At 51.5% G+C, this 27,387-nt stretch overlaps 1 protein-coding gene across 1 annotated transcript; it reads left to right on the forward strand.

Annotated features, from left to right (window-relative positions):
* Window positions 1-12,041: 12,041 nt before the first annotated feature.
* On the forward strand, window positions 12,042-13,073 carry LOC137677053 (olfactory receptor 14C36-like). The gene has a single exon (XM_068424242.1). The coding sequence runs from the start codon at window positions 12,105-12,107 to the stop codon at window positions 13,071-13,073; it is 969 nt and encodes a 322-aa protein (XP_068280343.1). The 5' UTR covers window positions 12,042-12,104.
* The last annotated feature ends 14,314 nt before the right edge of the window (window positions 13,074-27,387 follow it).

Raw genomic sequence — 27,387 nt, forward strand, 5'->3', positions numbered from 1 at the left:
GACCTGGCGGAAGAGGTTTCTAAGCCACTCTCCATTCTTTATTATCAGTCCTGACTAACCGGGGAGGTCCCAGATGACTGGAGGCTGGCCAGTGTAACGCCCATCCACGAGAAGGACCAGAAGGAGGATCCCGGGAACTACAGGCCTGTCAGACTGACCTTGGTGCCTGGCAACGTCATGGAACAGAAAATCTTGAGTGCAATTACACAGCACCTAGAGGAAAATCAGGGGATCAGGCCCAGTCAGCACGGGTTTAGAAAGGGCAGGTCCTGCCTGACCAACCTGATCTCTTTTTATGACCAGGTGACCTGTCTAGTGGATGAGGGAAAGGCTGTGGATGTAGTATCCTTGGACTTCAGCAAAGCCTTTGATACTGTCTGCCACAGCATTCTCCCATGGCTTGGACAGGTGCACTCTTTGCTGGGTTAAGAACTGGCTGGATGGCCAGGCCCAGAGAGTGGTGGTGAATGGTACCTCATCCAGTTGGCGTCCGGTCACTAGTGGTGTCCCCCAGGGCTCAGTACTGGGCCCAGTCCTGTTTAACATCTTTATCAACGATCTGGATGAGGGTATCGAGTGCACCCTCAGTAAATTCGTGGGCGACACCAAGTTGGGTGGGAGTGTTGATCTGCCAGAGGGTAGGAAGCCTCTGCAGAGGGATCTGGACAGGTTAGATAGATGGACCAAGACCAATGGCATGAAGTTCAACAAGGCCAAGTGCTGGGTCCTACATTTTGGCCATAACAACGCCATACAGCGCTACAGGCTGAAGGAAGAGTGGTTGGAAAGCGGCCTGGTGGAAAAGGACTTGGGGGCATTGGTGGACAGCCAGCTGAACGTGAGCCAACAGTGTGCCCAGATGGCTAAGAAGGCCAACAGCATCTGGACTTGTATCAGGAATAGTGTGGCCAGCAGAGCTAGGGAAGTAATTGTCTCCCTGTACTCGGCACTGGTGAGGCTGCACCTTGAGTACCGTGTCCAGTTCTGGGCCTCTCACTTCAAGAAAGACACTGAGGTGCTGGAGCAAGTCCAGAGGAGGGCAACAAAGCTGGTGAGGGATCTGGAGGGTCTGACCTATGAGGAGCAGTTGGGGAAGCTGGGATTGTTTAACCTGGAGAAAAGGAGGCTGAGGGGAGACCTTATCACTTTCTACAACTACCTGAAAGGAGGTTGTAGTGGGGTGGGGGTCGGCCTCTTCTCCCAGGCAACTACCAACAAGACTAGAGGACATCATAGTCTCAAGATCCACCAGGGGAGGTTCAGGTTAGGCATGAGGAAAAATTTCTTCACTGAAAGGGTTATTAGGCATTGGGATGGGCTACCCAGGGAAGTGGTGGAGTCACCATCCCTACCAGTAAACCAGTGCTACTAGTAAACCCAATCCCCCCTGTAACACCAGCGCTCCAAATACCACCAGGATGCCCAGTAACGCCAGTGCTCCCAGTGCTCCCAGTAACACCACTACTCCCAATAACTCCAGGGCACCCAGAAGCACCAGTGCTCCCAATAACCCCAGTGCTCCCAGTAACACCAGTACTCCCAGTAAAACCAATATGCCCAGTAACCCCAGCGCACCTAGTAACACGAGGGCTCCCAGTAACCCCAGTGTGCCAAGTAACTCCAGGGCACCCAGTAACTCCATGAGCCCAGCAACAACAATGCTCCCATCTCTCCCAGTTACAACAGTGTTCCCAGTTACACCAGGGCTCCCAGTGTTACCAGTAAAACCAGTCATCCCTGTAACATCAGTGTGCCCAGTAACACCAGGATGCCCAGTAATGCCAGTGCTCCCAGCAACACCAGCGCACCCAGTAACACCAGTGCTCCCAGTAACCCAAGTGCTCCCAATAACACCAATGATCTCAGTAACACCAGGGTGCCCAGTAACACTGTGGCGCCCAGTAACCACAGTGCACCTGGTAACACCAGGGCTCCCACTAAAACCAATTCTCCCAGTATGCCCAGAAACCCCAGTGTTCCCAGTAACACCTCTGCACCCAGTTACACCAGGGCTCCCAGTAACACAAGTGCTCTCAGTCTGAGCAGTAACTTCAGGGCTCCCAGTAACCCCAGTCTGCCCAGTAACCCCTGTGCAGTCTGTAACCCAGGCACTCCCAGTAACACCGATGTGCCCAGTAACACCAGGGCTCCCCGTAAACCCAGTGCGCCAAGTAACTCCAGGGCACCCAGTAACACCAGTGGGCCCAGCAACACCAGTGCTCCCAGCACGCCCTGTTACAACAATTCTCCCAGAAACAGCAGGGCTCTCAGTGCTCCCAGTCTGGCTTATCCCCAGGGCTCCCAGTAACACCAGGGCGCCCAGTAACACCAGGGCGCCCAGTATCCTCTATAACCACAGTGCTCCTTGTAACCCCAGTGCACCCAGTAACCCCAGTGCGCCCAATAACACCAGGCCTCCCAGTAACACCAGGAGTTCCAGTAACTCCAGGGTGCCCAGAAGGACCAGGGGTCCCAGTACCACCAGTGTGCTGTGCTCCCAGTAAGCCCAGCGCACCCAGTGTGCCCAATAAACCCAGGGATCCCAGAAACACCAGTGCTCCCAGTCTGCTCTGTAACCCCAGTGCTCCCAGTAACCTTAGGGTACCCAGCAACCCCATGGCACCAAGTAACCCCCGGGCACCAAGTAACTCCCACGTGCCCAGTAACTTTAGCATTCTCAGTAACACCAGGGCTACCAGTAACACCAGTGCTACCAGGGCTCCCAGTAAGACCAGTGCTCACAGACTGCCCAGTAACCCCACTGCTCCCAGTAACACCAAGGCTCCCACTGAAACCAATGTGCCCAGTAACCCCAGTGCTCATAATAGCGCCAGTGCTCCCAGTGTGGTAGTAACACCATGGCTCCCAGTAACACCAGGACGCCCAGTAACACCAGCACTCCCAGTAACACTGGTTCTCCCAGTAATACCAGTGCTACCAGTAACCCCAATGCTCCCAGTAACACCAGTACACCCAGTAACACGAGCGCTCCCAGTAACCCCAGTGTGCCAAGTAACTCCAGGGCACCCAGTAACACCAAGGGGCCCAGAAACAGCAGTGCTCCCATCTCGCCCAGTTACAACAGTGCTCCCAGCAACAGCAGGGCTCCCAGTAACACCAGTGCTCCCAGTCTGGCATAACCCTGTTAAGACCTGGTCGCAACTAGTTCATAAGTCCCTTGGAGTAAATTAAGGTGAAACGACACCAAATAACTGGTATGAAATTAAGAACAATTTATTAACACAGGGAAAGTTGCATGGCTGTAAGTGTCTTGGGTTCCTAAAGGCATCGAGAAAAGAGAGAGAAGGAAAAGGGAAAAGAGAGAGAGAAGATATAGACTATGAGAGAGGAAAAGAGAGATCAGCGCCCTTGGATCCAGCGATGTAAGTTGTCTGTAGAGTTGGTAAGTTGCTTGCAGAGTTGCTCCGCCGGTAAATCAGTTGCAGGATCAGTCCTCAGGTCAGGATCGGTCCCCAGGTGGTGGGCAGGAGTGCGCACCAGCATCCCAAGCGAGAAGGTCTAAATACTTTAGGTCATTTGCATGCGAGATAGGAGAGGGTGGTAACATCCCTCTTGTCTCCCCATCTCTGCTCACTTCTCATGCTAATTGGGACGTCTGCGCTTTGTAGTCTTAGATTGTTCTCGAAATGAGTTGGTGGTCCCCCAAGGGGTGTCTGGTGGTCGTGATCCCCCCTACTTGCAGTGTCAGCTGTATGACCCCGCTCTGCGCAAGCGTGGTTGGTGCCTTCATGTTGCAAAGTTGTTGCACATGTAGGCTGGCCCCAAGGAAAGGATACCATTCTGTCTCCGCAGGACTTCTCTCTTCCTCCAGCCACAGCTGTAAATCACATCAATCAAGGCACAGCAAAGGCATTCTTCTGCTCCCAAGGCCCTTATCTCTTGCCAGCCTTGCAGGCCTTTGTAGCACCCATCCCCTCCTCCAGCCAGAGTTGTCAAACAAGTTGTTTAAGGCATACAAACTCTATCCGTCACACCACCCCGTGACTTAAACACTTGTTTGTATGTCCCCTAAGTCACCTGGGTTGGTTGGTAGCTCCAGGTCTTCATCGATAGTGGTGATTTTTACATAGCGGACAGAGGGAGAGGAAAGAGATGAGACAGAAGACAGTGATGGAGTGATCATACATCTCACAACAGCCATGTCTAGCATCCTCAAGACAATCCCAATCAATAAAGTGATTCCAAATTGTGTAACCATTTTCCCCACCCCGTGAGTCCCAGAGATTTTAATATGGATGCGATCCAGGACCCAGGAGCCAGTCCATCAAACCAGTCTTTTGGTTGCATTGATTCGAATAATTCAGCCGTTTGGCCCGCAACCTCCTTCATCTTTTCTCGGGCTTCGTCTATAGAAGTAGAGGCGTTGTGGATCGTAACACAACATTCTCCTTCAACAATAACATGTTTAGTGCTAACATGTTTTGAAGGGTCATTTTAGAGACTTGTACTTGCTGATTCAAATCTCCAAAAGCATATCTGGTCCAATTGCTTAGGACATGTACCTGCTGGGTCATGTTTTTCAAAACAAATTGATGCCTCTTGAGGGTCTGTAAAATTTAAAATGGTTATTTGAGGTACAGGAGATATATTGCAGGCAGGGTCCTGGTTGCTCCAGCCCTTGGAGGGGTATCCCCAGCAAGTACATATGCCTTGAATTAAGGTTCTTGTTCTTGCCCCCACACACACATTCTGACAAAGCCTTGTATTAAGCATTAAAATTGTTTTCTCCACAATCTACATAACTGATTAACTAGATTAACAAGATACATAAGTTCCCTCCCCAAAACACCTCGTGCAATAACGATAAATGAATGTTATAAAGATACATAAACAAATGATTACATAAGTGATTAATAGGTCTAATATCAGCATTCATTTAACATTCTGTCATCTGGTCCTTTTCCTCTGGGTAGTTCCTGGAAGAGAAAAGAGAACAGGACTCGGCCTAATACAGAGCCGGTTGTTAAAAAGAAGGAACAATCCACCGAGTATTGATCTTGTGCTCTTTGCCATGGGCATCAGTGGCCATCCCTGCATACATGTTTAATGGAGTTCTCAATGTTAGGGGGACTTCCCCTGTAGTGGGGAGTTCCACCAGGACTTGTTGCCCTGGGTAATGTGAAGGTTTGGTTGGATCTTTTCCTTCCTGCTTTCCTGGAAGAATAGAGGGTGGTACTGGGCAAAAGGCTGTAAGCCTTGGGCACCCATTTACCCCCCATCTGCTGTTTACTTTATTTACCGCATCAGGTAGCCGCAGAAGCCATCCAACATCATGTGGTCTGAGGTATCGTTTAATCAGGCCATTGGTTCTTTCTACTGTGCCATTCGATTGTGGATAGTAAGGGGTGTGGAAAAGCCATTTAATTCCTTCTTGGGTGGCCCAGTCCTGGACCACCCCGGCAGTGAAGTGGCTGCCATTGTCAGACTGGATAGAATGGGGTTTAGGGAGGCAACTATACCACAGCTGAAGTCCTTTCACTGTATTTTCTCCTGTGGCTCACGACACTGCAGTGGCTTGGGTCAGGCCCAAAATCACCTCCACCCCAACCAAGACATATTGTGTTCCCTCTGATTTCCTGAAAGGCCCTACATAGTTTACCTCCCATGTTTCCCAAAAGCCTCTGCCCTCCCATAGATAGAGGGGGAGTTCTTGTAGTGGATGTCGTTCTAACCGGATTCTACACTGACCACAGGCAGAAACGATAGCATTGCATGATTCCTGAGTAACAGGCCAGCCTCTGCTGCCAGCTTCCTTAAATAGATCTTTGCTCCCGGAGTGGCCCCTCTCTTCACGTGCAACCATTCTAACAGTCGATCCCATTTTTCTCCTTCTCTCATCACTGTCACTTTAGCTAATCGGGTCAGTGAGTCTACTTGATTGTTCAAAAGATGGGCTGGGTGGTTTCCCCTCTGATGTGCCGCAACCCATCCCACTAAAAAGCATCCCTGCTTGGAGATATTCAGGATCTCTTCCCACTTTTCTCTTTACCACACTGGTACTCGATTAACTTCCCACTCATTCTGCTCCTAGAAAGGAAGCCATTCAGTACATCCCTTGAACACAGCGTAAGAGTCCGTGTAATTATACACCCTCTCTCCTGTGTCTGCCTCCCTGATAAACACGCTCCACACTGCTATCAGTTCCCCCATCTGGGCACTTCCTTCCTCTTCTGTTGTCACCCAAGCTCCCGAGTCAACATTTAGTGCTACCGCTCGGTACTTCCAGATTTTCCCCTCCCGCTTGGAGGATGCATCAGTGAACCACACGTTTTTTAACTGGGTTTCAAAAGGAGGTGTGGGTTTTATATAAGACGGAGGGGGGGGTTGATCTGGCTGAGTAGGAGGTGGTTCTTGCATTTGGAGCAACCTGATAGCCTTTTATGAGGACATAACCCGGTGGATAGATGATGGTAAAGCAGTGGATGTGGTCTATCTCGATTTCAGTAAAGCGTTTGACACGGTCTCCCACAGCATCCTCACAGCTAAACTGAGGAAGTGTGGTCTGGATGATCGGGTGGTGAGGTGGGTTGTGAACTGGCTGAAGGAAAGAAGCCTCTTTGGAGGTGGTCAATGGGACAGAGTCCAGTTGGAGGCCTGCTCTGCTTTCTTCTACCTCCCCCCTCCTCTTTCCCCTTCTTCTCAACACTTGCTATCCCTGGAGCGACTTGCCACCACTCTGCGGGCTAAGTGTAATTTTGTGTGTTCTGTACTAGCATTGATATTGGTTCCTTATTTTATTAAAACTGTTTAAATTTTAACCCGTGAATCTCCCTCCTTTTCCCAATTCCCCTTCTCGGTCGGGGAGGGGACACTGGGTGATAGAACAACTGCTTATTGTTTAGCCCCAGGTGTGGGCTAAATGAAGATAAGGTTGAGTATTGATTTTGAGGAAGCAGAAGAAGGAGGTTGTGCTGTTCAGTGTTGGGATATGGAGCTAAATAGAGGATTGAAGTGAGTCTGGGGGCTGCAACATCTTGGGTGACTGAGGAGCACTAGCAGGGCTTTGGAAGAAGATGAACAGGTTGTGGGAAACTCACAGGCATTGACAAAAATCGCAGAAAACGAGAGCTTTGTGTTTGAAGAAATGGTCAGTGAGGACAGAAAGTCATCAGGAAAGCTTGGGACATCATGGGGTCAGAGTGAGGTGAGGAAGCAGGGTGTTTAAAATCTGCAGAGAATGAGACACATGGTTAGGGCATGGTAGGGCAGCCTGTTGTGGGGATGGCCCCTTTGTGGGGGCTGGGATCCCACAACAGAACTGAAATCCTTGTCATTTCGGCTATGGCTACTGTCTCTTCCACTGAGGCCCCTGAGAGGATGCCAGTTCCTTACAGCCCCAGCACTTTATTGCCTCCTCACCCTCCCTCCATAGAGCCTGGGAGGAGTCCTACCCCTGCCCTGCACTCAGCACCTCACACCCTCACATCTCACTGCCCCCAGGAAGAGCCCTGAACATCCGAAGGAAAGGATCCCCATTCCTAGGGGCTGGGGGGTCAGCAATTGAACATCCTGCTTGATGAAACACATCAAGGGCTTTCACAGCAACCTCCACATTTGATTTCCCACCTGTTACCAGTGCCTCTGACTTCCTGCTTCACCAGCCCCCAGGGGTGGTCCCTTTTCTGGTCATTCCCTCCATGGCCTCTTCAGTGATGCCCCTCAGTGGGGCTCACTAACACCCCCAGAAACTTGGAGGTTTACTGCTGACTTTTCCTTCTCTAGAGGCCCGTTCAAGCTTTTTTCAGGCTCTGCAGTTCAGGAACTCGGCACTCGAGGGCTCATTAACATGCAAAATCACCAACAAGCCAAGTCTTGGGCGTAACTGTGCTAATTCCTCAGTTCTTATCTGGTTTCTTTAAGAGGTTTAAGGATTGTAGTCAAAGTGAAAAGTTTTCAAAAATATCAGTAAGAAACAATTTCTTCTTTTTCCACTTCTTTCTGTTTTTTTCTGCTTACACATTAAGTGATACCAGCAAACTAATTGGTATTGACCCTGAGCATCTCCTGTTGGACTCTGAATATGTAGGGAAGACCAGACCCTGTATGTCACACACTAGACGAGCAGTCTTTGTCCCAACCACTTGGCAGTTCAGCCACCCCTATTTCAGGGTCACAACAGCCGAGGCTTACACTGACCTTCAGTTCCCTGGCCAGCTCTTGCTTGCTTGCAAGTATCAGATCCAGATTTGCATTACCCTTGCTGGCCCATCTGGCAGCTGTGCTAAGAAGCTCTCCCAAGACACTCCAGAAACTGCCTGGACTGTTTGTGTCCTGCTGTGTTGCCTTTCCAGAAAGTGCCAGAGTCTTCCTTGGGGTGCTTAGAGAAGTCTATGCCCACTTTTTCACCCTGATTGTGGGTTCCTTATGTCCCATCACAATTTTAACTTTCTTGGCCTCTCCTCTGATCCTCACCCACAAGGGCTCACCCAACTTGTCACCTGTCCCACAAAGGAACTCCATACCTCCAAGCAGCTTCCTCATTTTGAGGGAACCCCACTACTAACCCTTCCAGCCTGTCTCTCCTGAGAAGCCTGTACCCATCCATTGCATCACCCCAAACTGTGTGACCTGTCCCATCACACCATGGCAGTTTCTCCATCAATGTCAAAAAGCACAGGCTCCAGGTCAACTTGTGTGTGCCCCAGGCTGAGGACATCAGTGCACACCTGGGCTGTAGCACATCAGGTGTGCCTCCAGGCAAAGCTCTGACTTGGCTTAGGGAAACAAGGTACCAATTGTCCAAGCCCCTGTGAGTGCAAAGAGTGGTTGGCAGATGGAAACATAAAGCTGAAATTGGATGCCAAGAGAGTGAGCAAACCCTGCTGTCCCCATGGCCAGAGAGAAACAGGGCTGGGAAGGGCAGCCCTGGAAAGAAACCAGTCTACTTCAGTGGTGTCTCTGCTGCCTCTGAGGGCCTTTGGCAGAGGTGAAGCTGATCTCCAGGAATGACAAGGTGCTACTGACAGGCCCACTGTGAAAAAAGTTTCTCTCTTCCTTGACTGTGTTATCAAGGGGGTGAGTAAATGTTGGTGGAGAGAAAAACCATCAGTTTGATAATTCAGGCAAACAAGCGGAGATCCTGGTGAGATGTGCCTCGTGTTCCTGGCCTGCCCTACATCTACTGGATAGAGAAGAGATAGACATTACCACACTGCAGTGATGGTAACCAGTTTCTTGCACAAAGGCACCGAATCTGTCTGCAATGCTGTCTGGGGTGTCTGTCACACACTTGCTCTGAATGGGGATGGCTTTCCTGTGCTGTACCTGCCAGCTGCGTGTAGCTCTGTGGGAGAGCCTTGGCATCTCACATAACACTACAGGCTTCCAGCTGGACACCAAATAGAGTAACTGCCCGGAATTTGATTAGGCAGTGTGTGGAGGAAAATCATCATCATAGTCAATGGAGATCTAGTCAACCTAGCTGATGAAAAAGACAAACACTTAGCTGTCCCTGTGATACAGGACACCACTTGGTCAGAGGCCACTGTCGGCTGCCAAGAAAATAATAAATAAGGAGAGGTGCAGTTGTCCTGAACAAGCTTGGACAACCTCTGGCACCTCAAATGTCATCAGGTATTTCATCTGAACAGCTCACTCCTGACCTACGTCTTCATTAATTACCATGGGAGCTGAGACAAGGAATTTACATGCAGGTGCCTCTTTAATGCCCACCTGAACTGAGGCAAGAGGAATCCCACCTCCTGGAGCTTTGTGGTAGGCATGGCAGAGAGCTGAATCCCCTTCCATTGCTAACAATGGAGGCGCAGGATGAGATACTTCAATTGACTCAGCTGACTCCCTTCCCTCAGCAGTGGCAAAGGAGATCCCTGCCTGTCATTGCCTAGGTGTCCTGTCTAACAATAGGACAAAAAAAAAAGGACATTTTTAGACATCGCTGGAAAGAAGTGTCTCTTTCCAGCTGAGGGAGGGAACATCAGTGATGACATCAGCCTGTTTCACAGCAGGTTCCCCTGGAGCCCCAGGGACACCTGGAGGGAGCCCAGAGGGGACAGAGGAAGAGACACTTTGGGCTGGTCCCTCTGCTGCTGGGGGCGGAGGGAGCTGATGGCAAGTGGGCAGCGCTGCAGAGAGACAGCTCTGCCCAGGAGCAGCTCCTCTGCAGAGCGCAACAGGGCTGAGGGCACTGCCTGCAAGTAGCAAGGGGAGAGGAGCCAGGCAGAGAGAGGTTAAAGGCAGTGTGGGGTGGGAGGACAGTTCTGAGCTTGCTCATGGAGAAATCTTCACAACTTTTGCCACAATAAGTCTTTGGCAGCAGGGCAATGCAGATGAGTATCCTGGAGGGATCTTGTAGAGCTGGCACATCCCGTGACTGATAGGACCTGTCAGGATGTCTGACTTGGCTTCTCTGGTGTGGAGAAGGAGGACGTGCTCCAGAGCAGGGCTAACCTTCTGCACTGCCAGAGGTAAAATGCATGACGGCTGCCTTCTCCCAGGGATGGCTCCAGAGGTGTCAAGGTGAGAGTGAACCCAGGACTGTTCTTCAGAGCAGGGTCCCTGCACCCCAGGGGTCATTGTGCTGGGGCAAGGACTCTGCTGCCTGCTAGGGTCAGCACTCAGCCTGTCCAGGGAGCTCCTTATGGTGCTGGGGGGGGAGGAAGCTGTGGGTGGAAGGAGTGACCCCTGGCAGGGCAGGCAGGGTCCTTCAGCTTTTGAGAGGGTGCTGCACAGTTCAGGGCTGCTCACAGCTCCAGATCACCCCTAGGGCATTTCCAAGGGGACTTTTCAAGAGGAAAATCAAGATGGGGATTGAGTAAAAGGGAAAGATTCTGTGCTTTGAGCTTTCTCCTCCTGGTTGGCTGGGGAGGCAGTGGGAGATGGGAGTTTATTTCTCTGCTCTGTAGAAGGCACTCAGATCCCAGCTCTCATTAGAACTTTTCTGAGTTTCCTCTGAGACCCTGCACACACAGAGATGCTCGACTGTCTGTCTTTCTCCTGGCTCCTTCTGCAGCAGCACTGTGGCATTTCTGCCTTTTTCCTCTCCTGTCTTTGCTCACCTTGTTCTTATCACTGGACCTTCTGGGATGGGATGTGGGTTAAGTGCAGTTCAGAGACCAGTCCTGTAGGTCCTGCAATGCAGATGTATCCATGGGAGTAAAGTATCCAAGTCTTCTCCTAGTCTGCGGGTTCAGAGCAATGCAAATGAGTGGATTCTCCTTTCAGGACACCCCAAATTTAGGATATTTGACTCCTTCCCCAGGGGTTCCTGCTGGGCTGCAGGCTGCCCTCCAGAAGCAAACACCTCTCCCATAACATCTCTCTGTTATCTAGCAGTCCCATGGACAAGACACCTCGCTGCTAATGTTATGGAAATGCTGCTCATCGTCTGTATGCAGGCAGCTGTGGTGAGCCCTGTGTGTCCCTCATTGGGAGGACAGAGCTGAGATCCTCCTCAGGTATGATGAGATGGGGTGGGAGGTTTGGCGATCTGCACTTGGAAACTGGATTCCTCTGCTCTCAGCAGTGTGCAGTTTCTGGTCAGGGGAACATCGCGGGGTGATCGTCCTTCAGCCCAAAGGTGTGCCAGCACAGGGCAGCTGAGAGCAGGGCTGATGGACAGTCCAGCTGTCCTCACTCTAACTAAGGGACAGTCCCTTTGCCTCTTGGGATCCTCAAGATTTCACTTGGAGTGCAGCAGAAAAGCCAAGGATTTCTGTCTTAAAAACAATCCCCAGATGTGGTGGGGCAAGTAGAACAGAAGACACAAACCAAAATCCCCTCAGCTCTGTTCTGCAGAGAGGTGAACTGGGAGTGACAATGCTGAAAAGCTCTTCGATATCACAAGTGGACTCAATCTGAGATTACCCCATGTTCCTATTCACCTATTGCTGTAGGGCAGGACTGAGTTCCTGCAGAGCCCACAGCAGAGCCTCCTGCTCCAAGTGACACCATCAGCCTGCACCAACTACAGCTCGTGAAAGGGACCTGCCAAAAGTCTTTCTGAAAGGGGTGAGACTGTTTGGCAATTTCTATGAAAAACTGAATGTATTTTGTGCAGAGAAGTCTCCCCTAATCTGTCACTCTCTTTTTTTCCTATGACAGTTCCCCATGCCCAGAGGCAGTAGATGTCCAACAGCAGCTCCATCACCCACTTCCTCCTCCTGGCATTCGCAGACACATGGGAGCTGCAGCTCTTGCACTTCTGGCTCTTCCTGGGCATCTACCTGGCTGCCCTCCTGGGCAATGGCCTCATCATCATCACTGTAGGCTGTGACCACCGCCTCCACACCCCCATGTACTTCTTCCTCCTCAACCTCTCCCTTCTTGACATGGACTCCATCTCAACAACTGTCCCCAAAGCCATGGCCAATTCCCTCTGGCACACCAGGGACATCTCCTATGCAGGATGTGCTGCACAGGTCTTTTTCTTTGTCTTCTTAATGGGAGGAGAATATTGTCTTCTCACCATCATGGCCTATGACCGCTACGTTGCCATCTGCAAACCCCTGCACTATGAGACCTTCCTGGGCAGCAGAGCTTGTGTCCACATGGCAGCAGCTGCCTGGGGCAGTGGGTTTCTCAATGCTCTGCTGCACACGGCCAATACATTTTCACTACCCCTCTGCCAAGGCAATGCCCTGGACCAGTTCTTCTGTGAAATCCCACAGATCCTCAAGCTCTCCTGCTCAGATACCTGCCTCAGGGAAGTTGGGATTATTGTGGTTAGTGCCTGTTTACTTTCAGGGTGTTTCATTTTCATTGTGCTCTCCTATGTACAGATCTTCAGGGCTGTGCTGAGAATCCCCTCTGAGCAGGGACGGCACAAAGCCTTTTCCACGTGCCTCCCTCACCTTGCCGTGGTCTCCCTGTTTATCAGCACTGTAGTGTTTGCCTACATGAAGCTGCCCTCCATCTCCTCCCCATGCCTGGATCTGGTGGTGACCGTTCTGTACTCGGTGGTACCTCCAGCAGTGAACCCCCTCATCTACAGCATGAGGAACCAGGATCTCAAGGAGGCCATTAGGAAACTGATTTCAGGGACATTTTTCAAGAGTGAGAAGTTTACATCCTCTCTGCACAAACGACTCCCATAGCATCTGATTCCATTCCATTTTTTTTGTTTGTTTGTTTGGTACTTTAAATAATTTTATTTTTCATTATTGCTCTTGTCATTGTCATTCATAGTTTTTATGTTCCTACACAAATGTTTGCATTTGTGTCACTACACCTGAGACATGTATCTACTTTGTGTCACCTGCTTCCCTTATAAAAATATATCTAACAGTAGCTCAGAGTAACCTCATTGTACCATCTCTGTAATAAAATGGGAAAATAAAATAAAATAGAAAAGCTTTGCATACTGATCTATCAAGCCTGAATAAGCAAACTAAAGGACACCAGCTCATCACAAGGACCATAAGAACAGCCCTGACCTCGAAAGAAGGACTTTGCTTCTGGGAAGCTTAGAGCTGTCCATGAAGGATAAAGGATATCCCTGGAGAACCAAGGTACCGCCAGCTTCCTAGCCCCTCTGACACAGCTTTGAAACCCTCCCAGTTTCTGGTGTCACAGCTGCATTTTAACTATCACAAGACCAACCCCAGGGACATCTGGATCAATAGACCAGCAGCCATAATGCTGATGGGTGTTGGTGCTGCAGAAATATAGTTGCTTTGTGAAGTTCTACTCTGAGTAGTAATCAGTACTCTGTGTGTTAATTAGTGATTAGTCAAATTGTGTTGCACCTGAGTGCTTGAACAGCAGATGAACCCTGTGTAAAACCACTTTTGGGGTACCCCAGTTGAGCTGGGACACCTCCTGCACATAACTAACTATTTACACTTGTAGTTCTCTACTTTGTGTCCTTGCCTTTCTCCTCTGTAGACACAGGCCTGTTGAAAATATTTGTAACACGAGTGACTGATGGCCACCATGGCAGTGTGGCAAGGTCTTTCCATTCCCTATCCAGCAGATGTAAGGTCTCTACACGTGTGCCTACACTCTCATACTCCTGTTTTTCCTTTCAACCAACCTTTACTCATGCCCTTGAAAATACAGTCAAGGAGCTGACCAACTGTTCTCACAGCAGGCCTGTCAGCAGCACCTTGACGTTCCTCCAAAGGCCCTCAGGGGCAGTAGAGACACCACTGACAAAAATCCCATTTCATGCCAGGGCTGCATTTCCCATCCGTGTTTCTCTCTGGCCCTGGGGACAGCAGGGCTTGCTGACATCCACTTTCATCTTTATGTTTCGAGATGCCATCCACTCTGGCATGTCTCTGCTCTGAAGCAAAGCCTTTCCACACATGAGGACTTGGAGGCTTGGTACCAGGTTTCCTTTAAGACAATTTAGAACTTGTCCTGGTGCCACACCTGAGGTGCTACAGCCCAAATGTGTACCAATGTCCTCAGCCAGGGGCACAGACAAGCTGAGCAGGAGCCTGTGCTTTTTGACATCTGTGGAGTAAGTGCCAAGGCATCATGGGACAAGTGACCCAGCTTGGGGTGCTGCAATGGATAGGTACAGGCTTTTCAGGTGAGACAGGCTGGAAGGCTCAGGAGTGGGGTCCCCTCAAGGGAAGAAGTTAACTGAATATTATAGAACATTAAGATCACAGACTGGTTTGGGTTGGAAGGAACCTTAAAGATCATCTCGTTCCAACCCCCGCTGCCATAGGCAGGGACAACTTCCAGACCACGTTGCTCAGAGCCCCATCCAGCTTGGCCTTGAACACTGCCAGGAAGGGGGCAGCAACAGCTTCTCTGGGCAACCTGGGCCAGTGTCTCACCACCCTCACAGGAAAGAATTTCTTCTTAATATCTCATCTAAATCTCCCCTCTCTCAGTTTAAAACCATTCCCCCTCATCCTATCACTACATGCCCATGTAAAAAGTCCCTCTCCAGCTTTCTTGTAGGCCCCCTTCAAGTACTGGAAGGCTGCTATAAGATCTCCCTGGAGCCTTCTCTTCTCCAGGCTGAACAGCCCCAACTCTCTCAGCCTGTCTCCATAGCAGAGGTGCTCCAGCCCTCTCATCATATTCGTGGCCACCTCTGGACTTGCTCCAGCAACTCCATGTCCTTCTTATGTTGGCGGCCCCAGAGCTGAACGCATTACTCCAGGTGGGGTTTCAAAAGAGCGGAGTAGAGGGGTAGAATCACATCCCTTGACCTGCTGGCCATGCTGCTTTTGATGCAGCCTGGGATATGGTTGGCCTTCTGGGCTGCAAGCACGCACTGCCGGCTCATGTTGATCTTCTCATCAACCATCACCCCCAAGTCCTTCTCCTCAGGGCTGCTCTCAATCCATTCTCTGCCCAGCTTGTATTTGTGCTTGGGATTGCCCCACCCACATGCAAGACCTTGCACTTGGCCTGGTTGAACTTCATGCAGTTCGCACAGGCCCAGCTCTGAAGCCTGTCCAGGTCCCTCTGGATGGCATCCCTTCCCTCCAGCGTGTCGACCACACCACACAGCTTGGTGTCGTCGGCAAAATTGCTGAGGGCGCACTCAATCCCACTGTCCATGTCACCGACAAAGATGTTAAACAACACCTTTCCCAATACTGATCCCTGAGGAACGTTACTTGTCACTGGTGTCCACTTGGACATCGAGCCGTTGACCACAACTCTTTGAGTGCGACCAGCCAGCCAGTTCTTTAACCACTGAGTGGTCCATCCGTCAAGTCCATGTCTCTCCAATTTAGAGACAAGGAAGTCATGTGGGACAGTGTCAAATGCTTTGCACGAGTCCAGGTAGATGACATCAGTTGCTCTTCCCCTATCTACTAGCCCTGTAATCCCGTCGTAGAAGGCCACCAAATTTGTCAGGCATGATTTGCCCTTAGTGAAGCCATGTGGGCTATCACCAATCACCTCCTTGATTTCCGTGTGCCTCACTATAGTTTCCAGGAGGATCTGCTCCATGATCTTGCCAGGCACAGAGGTGAGACTGACTGGCCTGTAGTTTCCCAGGTCTTCCTTTTTCTCTTTCTTGAATATGGGGGTTATATTTCCCCTTTTCCAGTCAGTGGGAACTTCACCAGACTGTCATGACTTCTCAAAAATGATGGATAGCAGCTTAGCAACTTCATCTGCCAGTTCCCTCAGGACCCATGGATGCACCTCATCAGGTCCCATGGACTTGTGCACCTTCAGGTTCTTTAGATGGTCTCAAATTTGATCTTTTCCTACAGAGAGCGGTTCATCATCCTTCCAGTCCCTACATCTGACTTCTGCGACTTGGTTGGTGAGGCTAGAGCACCTGCCAGTGAAGACTGAGGCAAAAAAGTCATTGAATACTTCAGCCTTCTCCATATCTCTGGTAACCAGATCTCCCGTTTCCTTCTGGAGAGGACCCACATTTTCCCTAGTCTTCCTTTTATCACTGACATACATATAGAAGCATTTCTTGTTGCCCTTGACATCCCTGGCCAGATTTAATTCTGTCAGGGCTTTAGCTTTCTGAACACGCTCCCTGGCTGGTCCAACAATTTCCCTGTGTTCCTCCCAGGCTACCTGCCCTTTCTTCCACCCTCTGTAGGCTTCCTTCCTGTGCCTGAGTTTATCCAGGAGCTCCTTGTTCATCCATGCAGGCCTCCCGGCGTTTTCGCCTGCCTTCCTCTTTGTCAGAATGCATCGCTCCTGAGCCTGGAGGAGGTGGTCCTTCAATACTCACCAACTTTCTTGGGCCCCTCTTCCCTCCAGGGCTTTATCCCAGGGGATTCTCCCAAGCAGGTCCCTGAAGAGGTCAAAGTCTGCTCTCCTGATGTCCAGGGTGGTGAGCTGGCTGCACACCCTCCTTGCTGCCCTATGGATCTTGAACTCCACCATTTCATTGTCGCTGCAGCCAAGGCTGCCCTTGAGCTTCATGTCCCCCACCAGCCTCTCCTGGTTTGTGAGAACAAGGTCCAGCATGGCACCTCTCCTCGTTGGCTCCTCTATCACTTGGAGAAGGAAGTTGTCATCCACGCATTCCAGGAATCTCCTGGATTGCTTGTGCCCAGCTCTGTTGTCTTTCCAACAGATATAGAGGTGGTTGAAGTCCCCCAGGAGGACCAGAGACTGTCAATGTGAGAATACACCTATCTGTCTATAGAAGGCCTCATCTGCTCGGTCCTCCTGGTGAGGTGGCCTATAGCAGACACCCACTATAATGACTCCCGTCCCTGCCCTCCCTTTAATCCTGACCCATAAGCTCTCCGTCAGCTCCTCCTCCATCCCCAGGTAGAGCTCCAAGCACTCGAACTGGTCATTAACATAGAGCACAACACCCCCTCTTCGTCTCCCCTGCCTGTCCTTCCTAAAAAGCCTGTATCCCTCCATTCCAACGCTCCAGTCATCAGAGCCATCCCACCATGTCTCTGTGATGCCAATAAGGTCGTACCCTTGCAGGTATGCACATGTCTCGAGCTCCTCTTGTTTGTTCTCCATGCTCCATGCGTTTACACAGAGGCATTTCAGTTGGGCACCAAACAAAGCTGCACCTATTGCTGGCCCTGGCATTGGACTGGCTGAATTGGGATAGACTGAGGATCCCCTCCCCCGGCAACTCTAGTTTAAAGCCCTCTTTACCAGCTTGGCTAACCTATGACCCAAGACGGTCTTCCCCTTCTCTGATAGATGGACCTCATCAGCTGCCAGAAGACCGGGTTTCTCAAAACGAGTCCCATGGTCTAAGTAGCCAAACCCCTGGCTGTGGCACCAGTCCTGTAGCCATGTGTTGATTTCCCTAGTATGACTGTCCTTTTTAGTCCCCTTCCCTTTGACCGGGAGGGTTGATGAGAAAACTGCCTGGGCCCCAGAGTCCTTTACCACTGCTCCCAGGGCTCTGTAGTCCTCCTTGATATGCCTCGGACTGCTCTTCGCTGTATCACTGGTGCCCACGTGAAACAGCAGCAGTGGGTAATAGTCTGAGGGCTGTACCAGGCTCAGTAGTCGAACATGACTGTAAGGAACACGACAGGGTCAGCACACCCCGAAACACCACAGGTCATGGACCAGAGAGCAACAGGGAACCGCAAATCCCACAGGTCATTTACCAGACACGGACAGGGCACCCCAAATCTTGTAGGTCAGGGCCAGGATGGGGTAGGACACCACAAAGACCCACAGGTCATGGACCAAACAGGGACAGGGCCCCCTAAATCTCATGTGTCAGGACTAGACAGGGACAGGGTATGCCTGAATCCCATGAGTCAGGGCCAAGACATGGGGCAAAACACCCCCAAACCCCACAAGTCATGGACCAGAGAGAGACAGGGCACCCCAAATCTCACGGATCAGGGCCAAGAGATTGTCAGGACACCCCAAATGCCATGAGTCAGGGCCAGGATGGGGCAGGACACTCTCAAACCCCACAGGTTCTAGACCAGATAGGGACAGGGTTCCCCTGATGCCGCAGGTAATGGACCAGAAAGGGATAAGGCACCCCAAATCCCGTGGGTCAAGGCCCAGATGGGGGCAAGACACTCCCAAACCACACAGGTCACGGACCAGACAGAGAGACACCCCAAATCCCATGTGTGAGGGGCAGGAAGGGGGCAGAACACCCCCAAAACCCATAGATCATGGAGCAGACAGGGGCAGGGCATACCAAATTCCATGGGACCAGGCCAGGATGGGGGTAGGACACCCCCAAACCCCAAACTTCATGGAACAGACAGGGACACGGAATCATCAAACCACACAGGTCATGAACCAGAGAGGGACAGGTCACCCAAAATAGGAAGGGTCAGGGCCAGAATGTGGGCAGGACACACAAATCCTCATGATTCAGGGACAGGATAGGGGCAGCACACCCCAAATCTCATAGTTCATGGCCCGGATGGGGTAGGACATCCACTAACTCCACAGGTCATAGACCAGAGAGGGACAGGGCACCCACATCCTATGGGTCAGGGCCAGGATGGGGGCAAGACCCCCCTAAACCCCTCAGGTTATGGACCAGACAGGGACAAAATACCCCAAAACCCATGGGTCAGGGCCAGGACAGGGACAGGACACCCCCAAACCCCACAGGTCATGGACCAGAGAGGGACAGGGAAAGGTGATGGAACAACTTAGGGCGATTTAAACGCGGTGAAACCAGAACAAACAGCTGACAGCGGCGGCAGCAGCGAAAGCGGCGGCAGTGACTTGAGGTTAGTGCGGGGGCGAGGGCGACATCGGGCTTAACCGGGCGGTTTTTCGTACTCTGGGCCCCCCCTGAGCCCCCCGCGAGCATCAGCCCCGAGCTGCTTCCCTCTGACCCCGGACCCGGACCCGGACCCGGAGGTTCCCGGCAACGAATCAGGAGAGGAGGGGGCGTAGCCGGAGGCACCGCGGAGGCACCGCGGGCGATTTAAACGCTCCACCCCCTGTTATCGTTGATAAAGATCCTCCTGGAGGGCAGGGACTAGTCCCTGGCCAGAGGGGAGTGGGAGAGGGAGACTCAGCAGTGCCTGTGTGAGTCTGCAGTGACTGGGTGTGTCCCAGGGCAGGAGAGGCTGCAGTTGTTTGCAGCTCGTTGGGGAGGGCGCTGACTCCCTCCCAGTGCACAAGGCGAGGAAGGTGCCAAGGAGCTGTGAACCAGGGGTGCCACCAACAGGTATTTCCCAGTTCAGTGGAAGAACAATGGTATCTACCCGGTGGAAGAAGACCAAAATGGATGTGGGAACCCAGACAGAGCTCCCACGGAAGGAGGCGATGGTGCAGGTTGCGGGCTGCAGGGAATGCTACACCGTCTCTGTGGTGTCAGGGGGCTGTGTGCGCTGTGAGCAAGTAGATGATCTGCTCGGCCGAGCGGCACAGCTGCAAAGCCAGGTTGAAAGGCTTCAAGCAGAAGTAGAAAGGCTTAGGAGCATTCGGGAGGCTGAAATGGAGATAGACTGGTGGAGCCAGGCTCTGCCCTCCCTGCAACAAAAATGGGAGCACCTGCCGGAGAGCTCCCAGGATCGAGGGACCCCTGTACTCTGCCCCTCTCAGGTGGAAAATGATAACCTAGAGGAGAGGAGTGAGTGGAGGCAAGTCTATGGCCGTGGCAAAAGGCGAGTACCCTCCTTGCCTACCTTGCCTCCACAGGTGCCTCTGAGCAATAGATATGAAGCCCTAGTGGAATACAGCCGGTCCAATGGGGATGTGGTGGAGAGGCAACCTATATCAGAGGTCCCACCACAGTCAGAAAAACCTGACGGGCGTATAGCTACCTCCTCCATAAGGAAGAAGAGAAGAGTTTTAGTGGTTGGAGACTTCTTCCTAAAGGGATCTGAGGGCCCAATATGCAGAGCTGACCCCCATCACAGGGAGGTCTGCAGCCTGCCTGGAGCCCGAATCAGGGATATCACCAGGCAACTCCCCAACCTGGTGAAGGCCACAGACTACTACCCCCTGCTGATCTTCCAGACAGGTGGGGAAGAAGCTGCATCCCGTAGTCTGAGGGGGATGAAGAAAGACTATAAGTCCCTAGGGCGGTTGGTGAAAGAGTCTGGAGCACAAGTTGTTTTCTCCTCCCTCCTTCCATTTTCAGGTGATGACGTTGTTTGGAATAGTAGGATTCTCTCTATTAACGCCTGGCTACGAGACTGGTGCTACAGGCAGGGCTTTGGGTTCTTTGATAATGGCTGGTTTTATAAGACAACAGACCTGACAGTAATACATGGGAAAGGTTTATGTCGTAGGGGCAAAAGGGTTCTGGGACAGGAATTAGCAGGGCTCATTCGGAGAGCTTTAAACTAGATTCGAAGGGGGATGGGGTAGTAGCTGGGCTTGCACCACTGGGGCAACGCTCTAGTGTTGAGGTAGACCAGGAGACCCCCCATCCCCCTGGGGTGAAATCAGGGGGTGAATCTGGAATGAAATCGGTGTGCCCAGCTCGCTCCCTGAAATGCCTGTACACCAATGCACGCAGCATGGGGAATAAGCAGGAGGAGTTGGAAATCCGTGTTCGGTCGGGGGGCTATGATCTAGTGGCAATTACAGAGACTTGGTGGGACGCCTCGCATGACTGGAATGTGGTCATGGATGGCTATGTCCTGTTCAGGAAAGACAGGCCGCTAAGGAGAGGTGGTGGAGTTGCTCTTTATGTGAGTGAGCAGCTAGAATGTATTGAGTTCTGTCCAGAGGCAGATCAGGAGCGAGTTGAGAGTTTGTGGGTGCGAATTAAGGGGCAGGCTGGCAGGGGTGATACTGTTGTGGGTGTCTATTACAGGCCACCGGATCAGGATGAGGACGGTGATGAGGCCTTCTACAGGCAGCTGAGAGCAGTCTCGCAATTACAGGGCCTGGTTGTTGTGGGGGATTTCAACTACCCTGATATTTGCTGGGAGGCCTACTCAGCCAGCCATCCCCAGTCCAGGAGGTTCCTCCAGTGCGTTGATGATAACTTTCTGATGCAAATGGTGGATGAGCCAACTAGGAGAGGAGCGCTGCTGGATCTTATCCTCACTAACAAGGAGGGTCTGGTTGAAGAGGTGAAGGTTGAGGGCAGCCTTGGTTGTAGCGACCATGAGATGGTAGAGTTCAGGATCTCATGTGGCAGGAACAGAATAGCTAGCAGAATCACAACCCTGAACTTCAGGAGGGCCAACTTTGGCCTTTTCAAGCAATTGCTAGGGGAAATCCCATGGGACAGGGTACTAGAAGGTAAGGGGGCCCAAGATAGTTGGTTAGCATTCAAGGACTGCTTCTTCCGAGCTCAAGATCAGAGCATCCCAGCAGGTAGGAAGTCAAGGAAGGGTACCAGGAGACCTGCATGGTTAAACAGGGAACTGCTGGGCAAACTCAAGTGGAAGAAGAGGGTGTACAGATCATGGAAGGAGGGGCTGGCCACTTGGGAGGAATAGAAGTCTCTTGTCAGAGGATGTAGGGAGGCAACTAGGAAAGCTAAGGCCTCCTTGGAATTAAACCTTGCAAGAGAGGTCAAGGACAACAGAAAGGGCTTCTTCAAATACATTGCACGTAAAGCCAACACTAGAGGCAATGTAGACCCACTGATGAATGAGGTGGGGGCCCTGGAGACAGAGGATAAAAAGAAGGCGGAGTTACTGAATGCCTTCTTTGCCTCTGTCTATACTGTTGGAGGCTGTCCTGAGGAGCCCCGGACCCCTGCGGCCTCAGAAGAAGTCAGGATAGAGGAGGAATCTGTCTTGGTTGATGAGGGCTGGGTCAGGGACCAATTAAGCAACCTGGATGTCCATAAATCCATGGGCCCTGATGGGATGCACCCGCGGGTGCTGAGGGAGCTGGCGGAAGTCATTGCTAGGCCACTCTCCATCATCTTTGCTAAGTCGTGGGCAACGGGAGAGGTGCCTGAGGACTGGAGGAAAGCGAATGTCACTCCAGTCTTCAAAAAGGGCAGGAAGGAGGACCCGGGTAACTATAGACCGGTCAGCCTCACCTCCATCCCCGGAAAGGTGATGGAGCAACTTGTTCTTGGTGCTGTCTCTAGGCACATCAAGGATAGGGGGATCATTAGGGCACTCAGCATGGCTTCACCAACGGGAAGTCTTGCTCAACCAACTTGATAGCCTTTTATGAGGATGTTACCCGGTGGATAGATGATGGTAAAGCTGTGGATGTGGTCTATCTTGATTTCAGTAAAGCGTTTGGCACGGTCTCCCACAGCATCCTCGCAGCTAAACTGAGGAAGTGTGGTCTGGATGATCGGGTAGTGAGGTGGATTGTGAACTGGCTGAAGGAAAGAAGCCAGAGAGTGGTGGTCAATGGGACAGAGTCCAGTTGGAGGCCTGTGTCTAGCGGAGTTCCGCAAGGGTCGGTTCTGGGACCAGTTCTATTCAATATATTCATTAATGACTTGGATGAGGGAATAGAGTGCTCTGTCAGCAAGTTCGCTGATGACACCAAACTGGGAGGAGTGGCTGATGTGCCGGAAGTCTGCGCAGCCATTCAGAGAGACCTGGACAGGCTGGAGAGTTGGGCGGGGAGAAATTTAATGAAATATAACAAGGGCAAGTGTAGAGTCCTGCATCTGGGCAAGAACAACCCCATGTACCAGTACAAGTTGGGGACAGAGCTGTTGGAGACCAGCGTAGGGGAAAGGGACCTGGGGGTCCTAGTGGACAGCAGGATGACCATGAGCTAGCAGTGTGCCCTTGTGGCCAAGAAGGCCAATGGCATCCTGGGGTGTATTAGAAGGGGTGTGGTTAACAGGTCAAGAGAGGTTCTCCTCCCCCTCTACTCTGCCCTGGTGAGGCCGCATCTGGAGTATTGTGTCCAGTTCTGGGCCCCTCAGTTCAAGAAGGACAGGGAACTGCTAGAGAGAGTCCAGCGCAGAGCCACGAAGATGATTAAGGGAGTGGAACATCTCCCTTATGAGGAGAGGCTGAGGGAGCTGGGTCTCTTTACCTTAGAGAAGAGGAGACTGAGGGGTGACCTCATTAATGTTTATAAATATGTAAAAGGCAAGTGTCAAGAGGATGGAGCCAGGCTCTTCTCAGTGACATCCCTTGACAGGACAAGGGGCAATGGGTGCAAGCTGGAGCACAGGAGGTTCCACTTAAATATGAGGAAAAACTTCTTTATAATGAGGGTGACTGAACACTGGAACAGGCTGCCCAGAGAGGTTGTGGAGTCTCCTTCTCTGGAGACATTCAAAAACCACCTGGACGCGTTCCTGTGTGATATGGTCTAGGCAATCCTGCCCCGGCAGGGGGATTGGACTAGATGATCTTTCGAGGTCCCTTCCAATCCCTAACATTCTGTGATTCTGTGATTCTGTGAACTTGTTCTTGATGCTGTCTCTAGGCACATCAAGGATAGGGGGATCATTAGGGGCAGTCAACATGGCTTTACCAAGGGGAAGTCATGCTTAACCAACTTGATAGCCTTTTATGAGGATGTAACCCGGTGGATAGATGATGGTAAAGCTGTGGATGTGGTCTATCTCGATTTCAGTAAAGCGTTTGACACGGTCTCCCACAGCATCCTCGCAGCTAAACTGAGGAAGTGTGGTCTGGATGATCGGGTAGTGAGGTGGATTGTGAACTGGCTGAAGGAAAGAAGCCAGAGAGTGGTGGTCAATGGGACAGAGTCCAGTTGGAGTGCTGTGTCTAGCGGAGTCCCGCAAGGGTCGGTACTGGGACCAGTTCTATTCAATATATTCATGAATGACTTGGATGAGGGAATAGAGTGCACTGTCAGCAAGTTCGCTGATGACACAAAACTGGGAGGAGTGGCTGATGTGCCGGAAGGCTGCGCAGCCATTCAGAGAGACCTGGACAGGCTGGAGAGTTGGGTGGGGAGAAATTTAATGAAATATAACAAGGGCAAGTGTAGAGTCCTGCATCTGGGCAAGAACAACCCCATGTACCAGTACAAGTTGGGGACAGAGCTGTTGGAGACCAGCGTAGGGGAAAGGGACCTGGGGGTCCTAGTGGACAGCAGGATGACCATGAGCCAGCAGTGTGCCCTTGTGGCCAAGAAGGCCAATGGCATCCTGGGGTGTATTAGAAGGGGTGTGGTTAGCAGGTCAAGAGAGGTTCTCCTCCCCCTCTACTCTGCCCTGGTGAGGCCGCATCTGGAATATTGTGTCCAGTTCTGGGCCCCTCGGTTCAAGAAGGACAGGGAACTGCTAGAGAGAGTCCAGCGCAGAGCCACGAAGATGATTAAGGGAGTGGAACATCTCCCTTATGAGGAGAGGCTGAGGGAGCTGGGTCTCTTTAGCTTAGAGAAGAGGAGACTGAGGGGTGACCTCATTAATGTTTATAAATATGTAAAGGGCAAGTGTCATGAGGATGGAGCCAGGCTCTTCTCAGTGACATCCCTTGACAGGACAAGGGGCAATGGGTGCAAACTGGAGCACAGGAGGTTCCACATAAATATGAGGATAAGCTTCTTTATGGTGAGGGTGACCAAACACCGGAACAGGCTGCCCAGAGAGGTTGTGGAGTCTCCTTCTCTGGAGGCATTCAAAACCCTCCTGGATGCGTTCCTGTGTGATATGGTCTAGGCAATCCTGCTCCGGCAGGGGGATTGGACTAGATGATCTTTCAAGGTCCCTTCCAATCCCTAACATTCTGTGATTCTGTGATTCTGTGAAGTCTAGATAGACTCCATCCACAGCCCTGCCCTCATCTACTAAGCGGGTCACTTGGTCATAGAAGGAGACCAGGTTGGTCAAGCAGGACCTGCCTTTCATGAATCCATGTTGGCTGGCCCCGATGCCCCCATTGTCCTGCATGTGCCGTGTAATGGCACTCAGGATGATCTGTTCCATCACCTCACCTGGCACCGAGGTCAGGCTGACAGGCCTGTAGTTCCCTGGATCATCCTTCCGACCCTTCTTGTAGGTGGGCGTTACATTTGCTAATTTCCAGCCAGCTGGAACTTCTCCAGTTAACCAGGACTGCTGGTAGATAATCGAGAGTGGTTTGGCAAGTTCATTTGCCAGTTCCTTCATTACTCAGGGGTGAATCCCATCCGGGCCCATAGCCTTGTGGGTGTCCAGCTGGCACAGCAGGTCCCTAACCGTCTCCTCCTGGGTTACGGGAGGATCACACAGCCCCCCATCCCTAACTTCAGGCTCTGGGGGCCGAGTATCCTGAGGACAACTGGTCTTGACATTAAAGACAGGTTTAGTGTATGCTATAAAATATGTATGCTATAAAAGAGCTGTGTTAACTGCAATAAAGTGGCTATCAGAGCATCACATTGGTGTGCTGTAGTCCGTTCCTCGCATGGACCCCAACATTGTGGTGACCCCGACATGATCTTCGCAACGCAGAAGAAGGGGACCAGACGAAAACACGAGGGTGGCTGCCGTGCCGGCGGAGGTGAGCTGGGCCGTTCGAGAGAGACGGGAATCGTAGGCCTATGTGACATACGGCAGGATGGGGTGTGCAGCATCTGCACTGGAAAAGGCGGCGGCGAAGTGTATTCTGCAGATAGCCGCACGAACTGAGACTGAGATAAAAAAGGAAGAAGTAGAAACTTTGCTGGGATGGGGCCAGCAGAGGGGCTTTTTGTGATACTGATTTAGTAGTAAATCGACGGCAAGTTCGGGGAACAGCCCAGAAGGAGGTACACCGGCTGGAGTACGGCTCAACGGGACACCCAGTGAGGTGAGCAGCCGGGGAAAAGGAGATGGGCCAAAATATTTCTAAAGAAGGAAGTGCGATAGTAAGGCTTCTCCGACATATCCTCTCTAAGAGAGGGGTAAAATACGATGAGCATTTGCTCCAGAGACTATTGATGTAAATAATTGGTGTAAATAATTGTAAATAATGGTGTAAAAAGAATAATTTGCCAGCTACGGCGCAGACTGCTTTCAAAGTTAGTACGTGGCAAAGCGCTGGAACTTCTCTGTTTGAGGCTGCCTCAAGGAGGGACAAGATCTCCACTGCGTCGTTGAGGACGTGGAGATTAGTTATAGACTCACGGGAGCAAATGAAGGCGGACAGAGAGGCAAAGGCGGCGGCTGAGGCGGCTACAGCTCCTTTCACAGTGACTTTGCCCTTCGTGCCGCCAGAGCCCCCCCCACCGCCCAGGGAACAGCAGCAGAACATTGATTCTTCTGCTGTCCTGTTACCCAAATCTGAGACTGAGCCACCCTTAATAGACCTTTCTGAAGAGATGGAAGCGGGACATAATTGCTGTAGAGCCCGAGGGCCGGGAAAGTCAGGCGGTAGTGTGGAGGAGTTATCCACGCTGCAGCCAGTCCAGGTTATTGTGCCTGGCCTGGACCCGGCCAGGTTCTGGAGAAAATTTAGAGAGCACGCACTTGTGAATGGTGATTTCGGGGCTGCGGCTGCTGTGGGTGGCGGGGTATTGGCTTGCTCGGTATATCGAGGGGATGGAAGCAGCCCACCCGAATGGGAGCCATTCAACTGGGGAGTGATTTGCCTTAGACAAACAAATACAAAACGGGGCTGCTAAAGAATCACACAGAATCACAGAATGTTAGGGATTGGAAGGGACCTCGAAAGATCATCTAGTCCAATCCCCCTTCCGGGGCAGGATTGCCTAGACCATATCACACAGGAACGCATCCAGGCGGGTTTTGAATGTCTCCAGAGAAGGAGACTCCACAATCTCTCTGGGCAGCCTGTTCCAGTGTTCAGTCACCCTTACAGTAAAGAAGTTTTTCCTCAAATTTAAGTGGAACCTCCTGTGCTCCATCTTGCACCCATTGCCCCTTGTCCTGTCAAGGGATGTCACTGAGAAGAGCCTGGCTCCATCCTCTTGACACTTGCCCTTTACATATTTATAAACATTAATGAGGTCACCCCTCAGTCTCCTCTAAGCTAAAGAGACCCAGCTCCCTCAAGAAGCGTTGTTGTTACAGTTAGCGAAGGACAACGCAAACGAGGCTTGCAGGAAAGTTATTGCAGGGATGGCAAATCATAACCCCACCTTAACCAAGCTAATGGATGCTTGCGGGAAAGTAGGAACCACCACATTTCAGATGGAGCATTT

The sequence above is a fragment of the Nyctibius grandis genome (assembly GCF_013368605.1).
Source record: "Nyctibius grandis isolate bNycGra1 chromosome 34 unlocalized genomic scaffold, bNycGra1.pri SUPER_34_unloc_2, whole genome shotgun sequence".
NCBI classification, from domain to species: domain Eukaryota; kingdom Metazoa; phylum Chordata; class Aves; order Nyctibiiformes; family Nyctibiidae; genus Nyctibius; species Nyctibius grandis.

What these genes read in the sequence shown, in the direction of transcription:
- LOC137677053 (XM_068424242.1), top strand. Translation starts at nt 12,105, where the DNA reads ATGTCCAACAGCAGCTCCATCACCCACTTCCTCCTCCTGGCATTCGCA.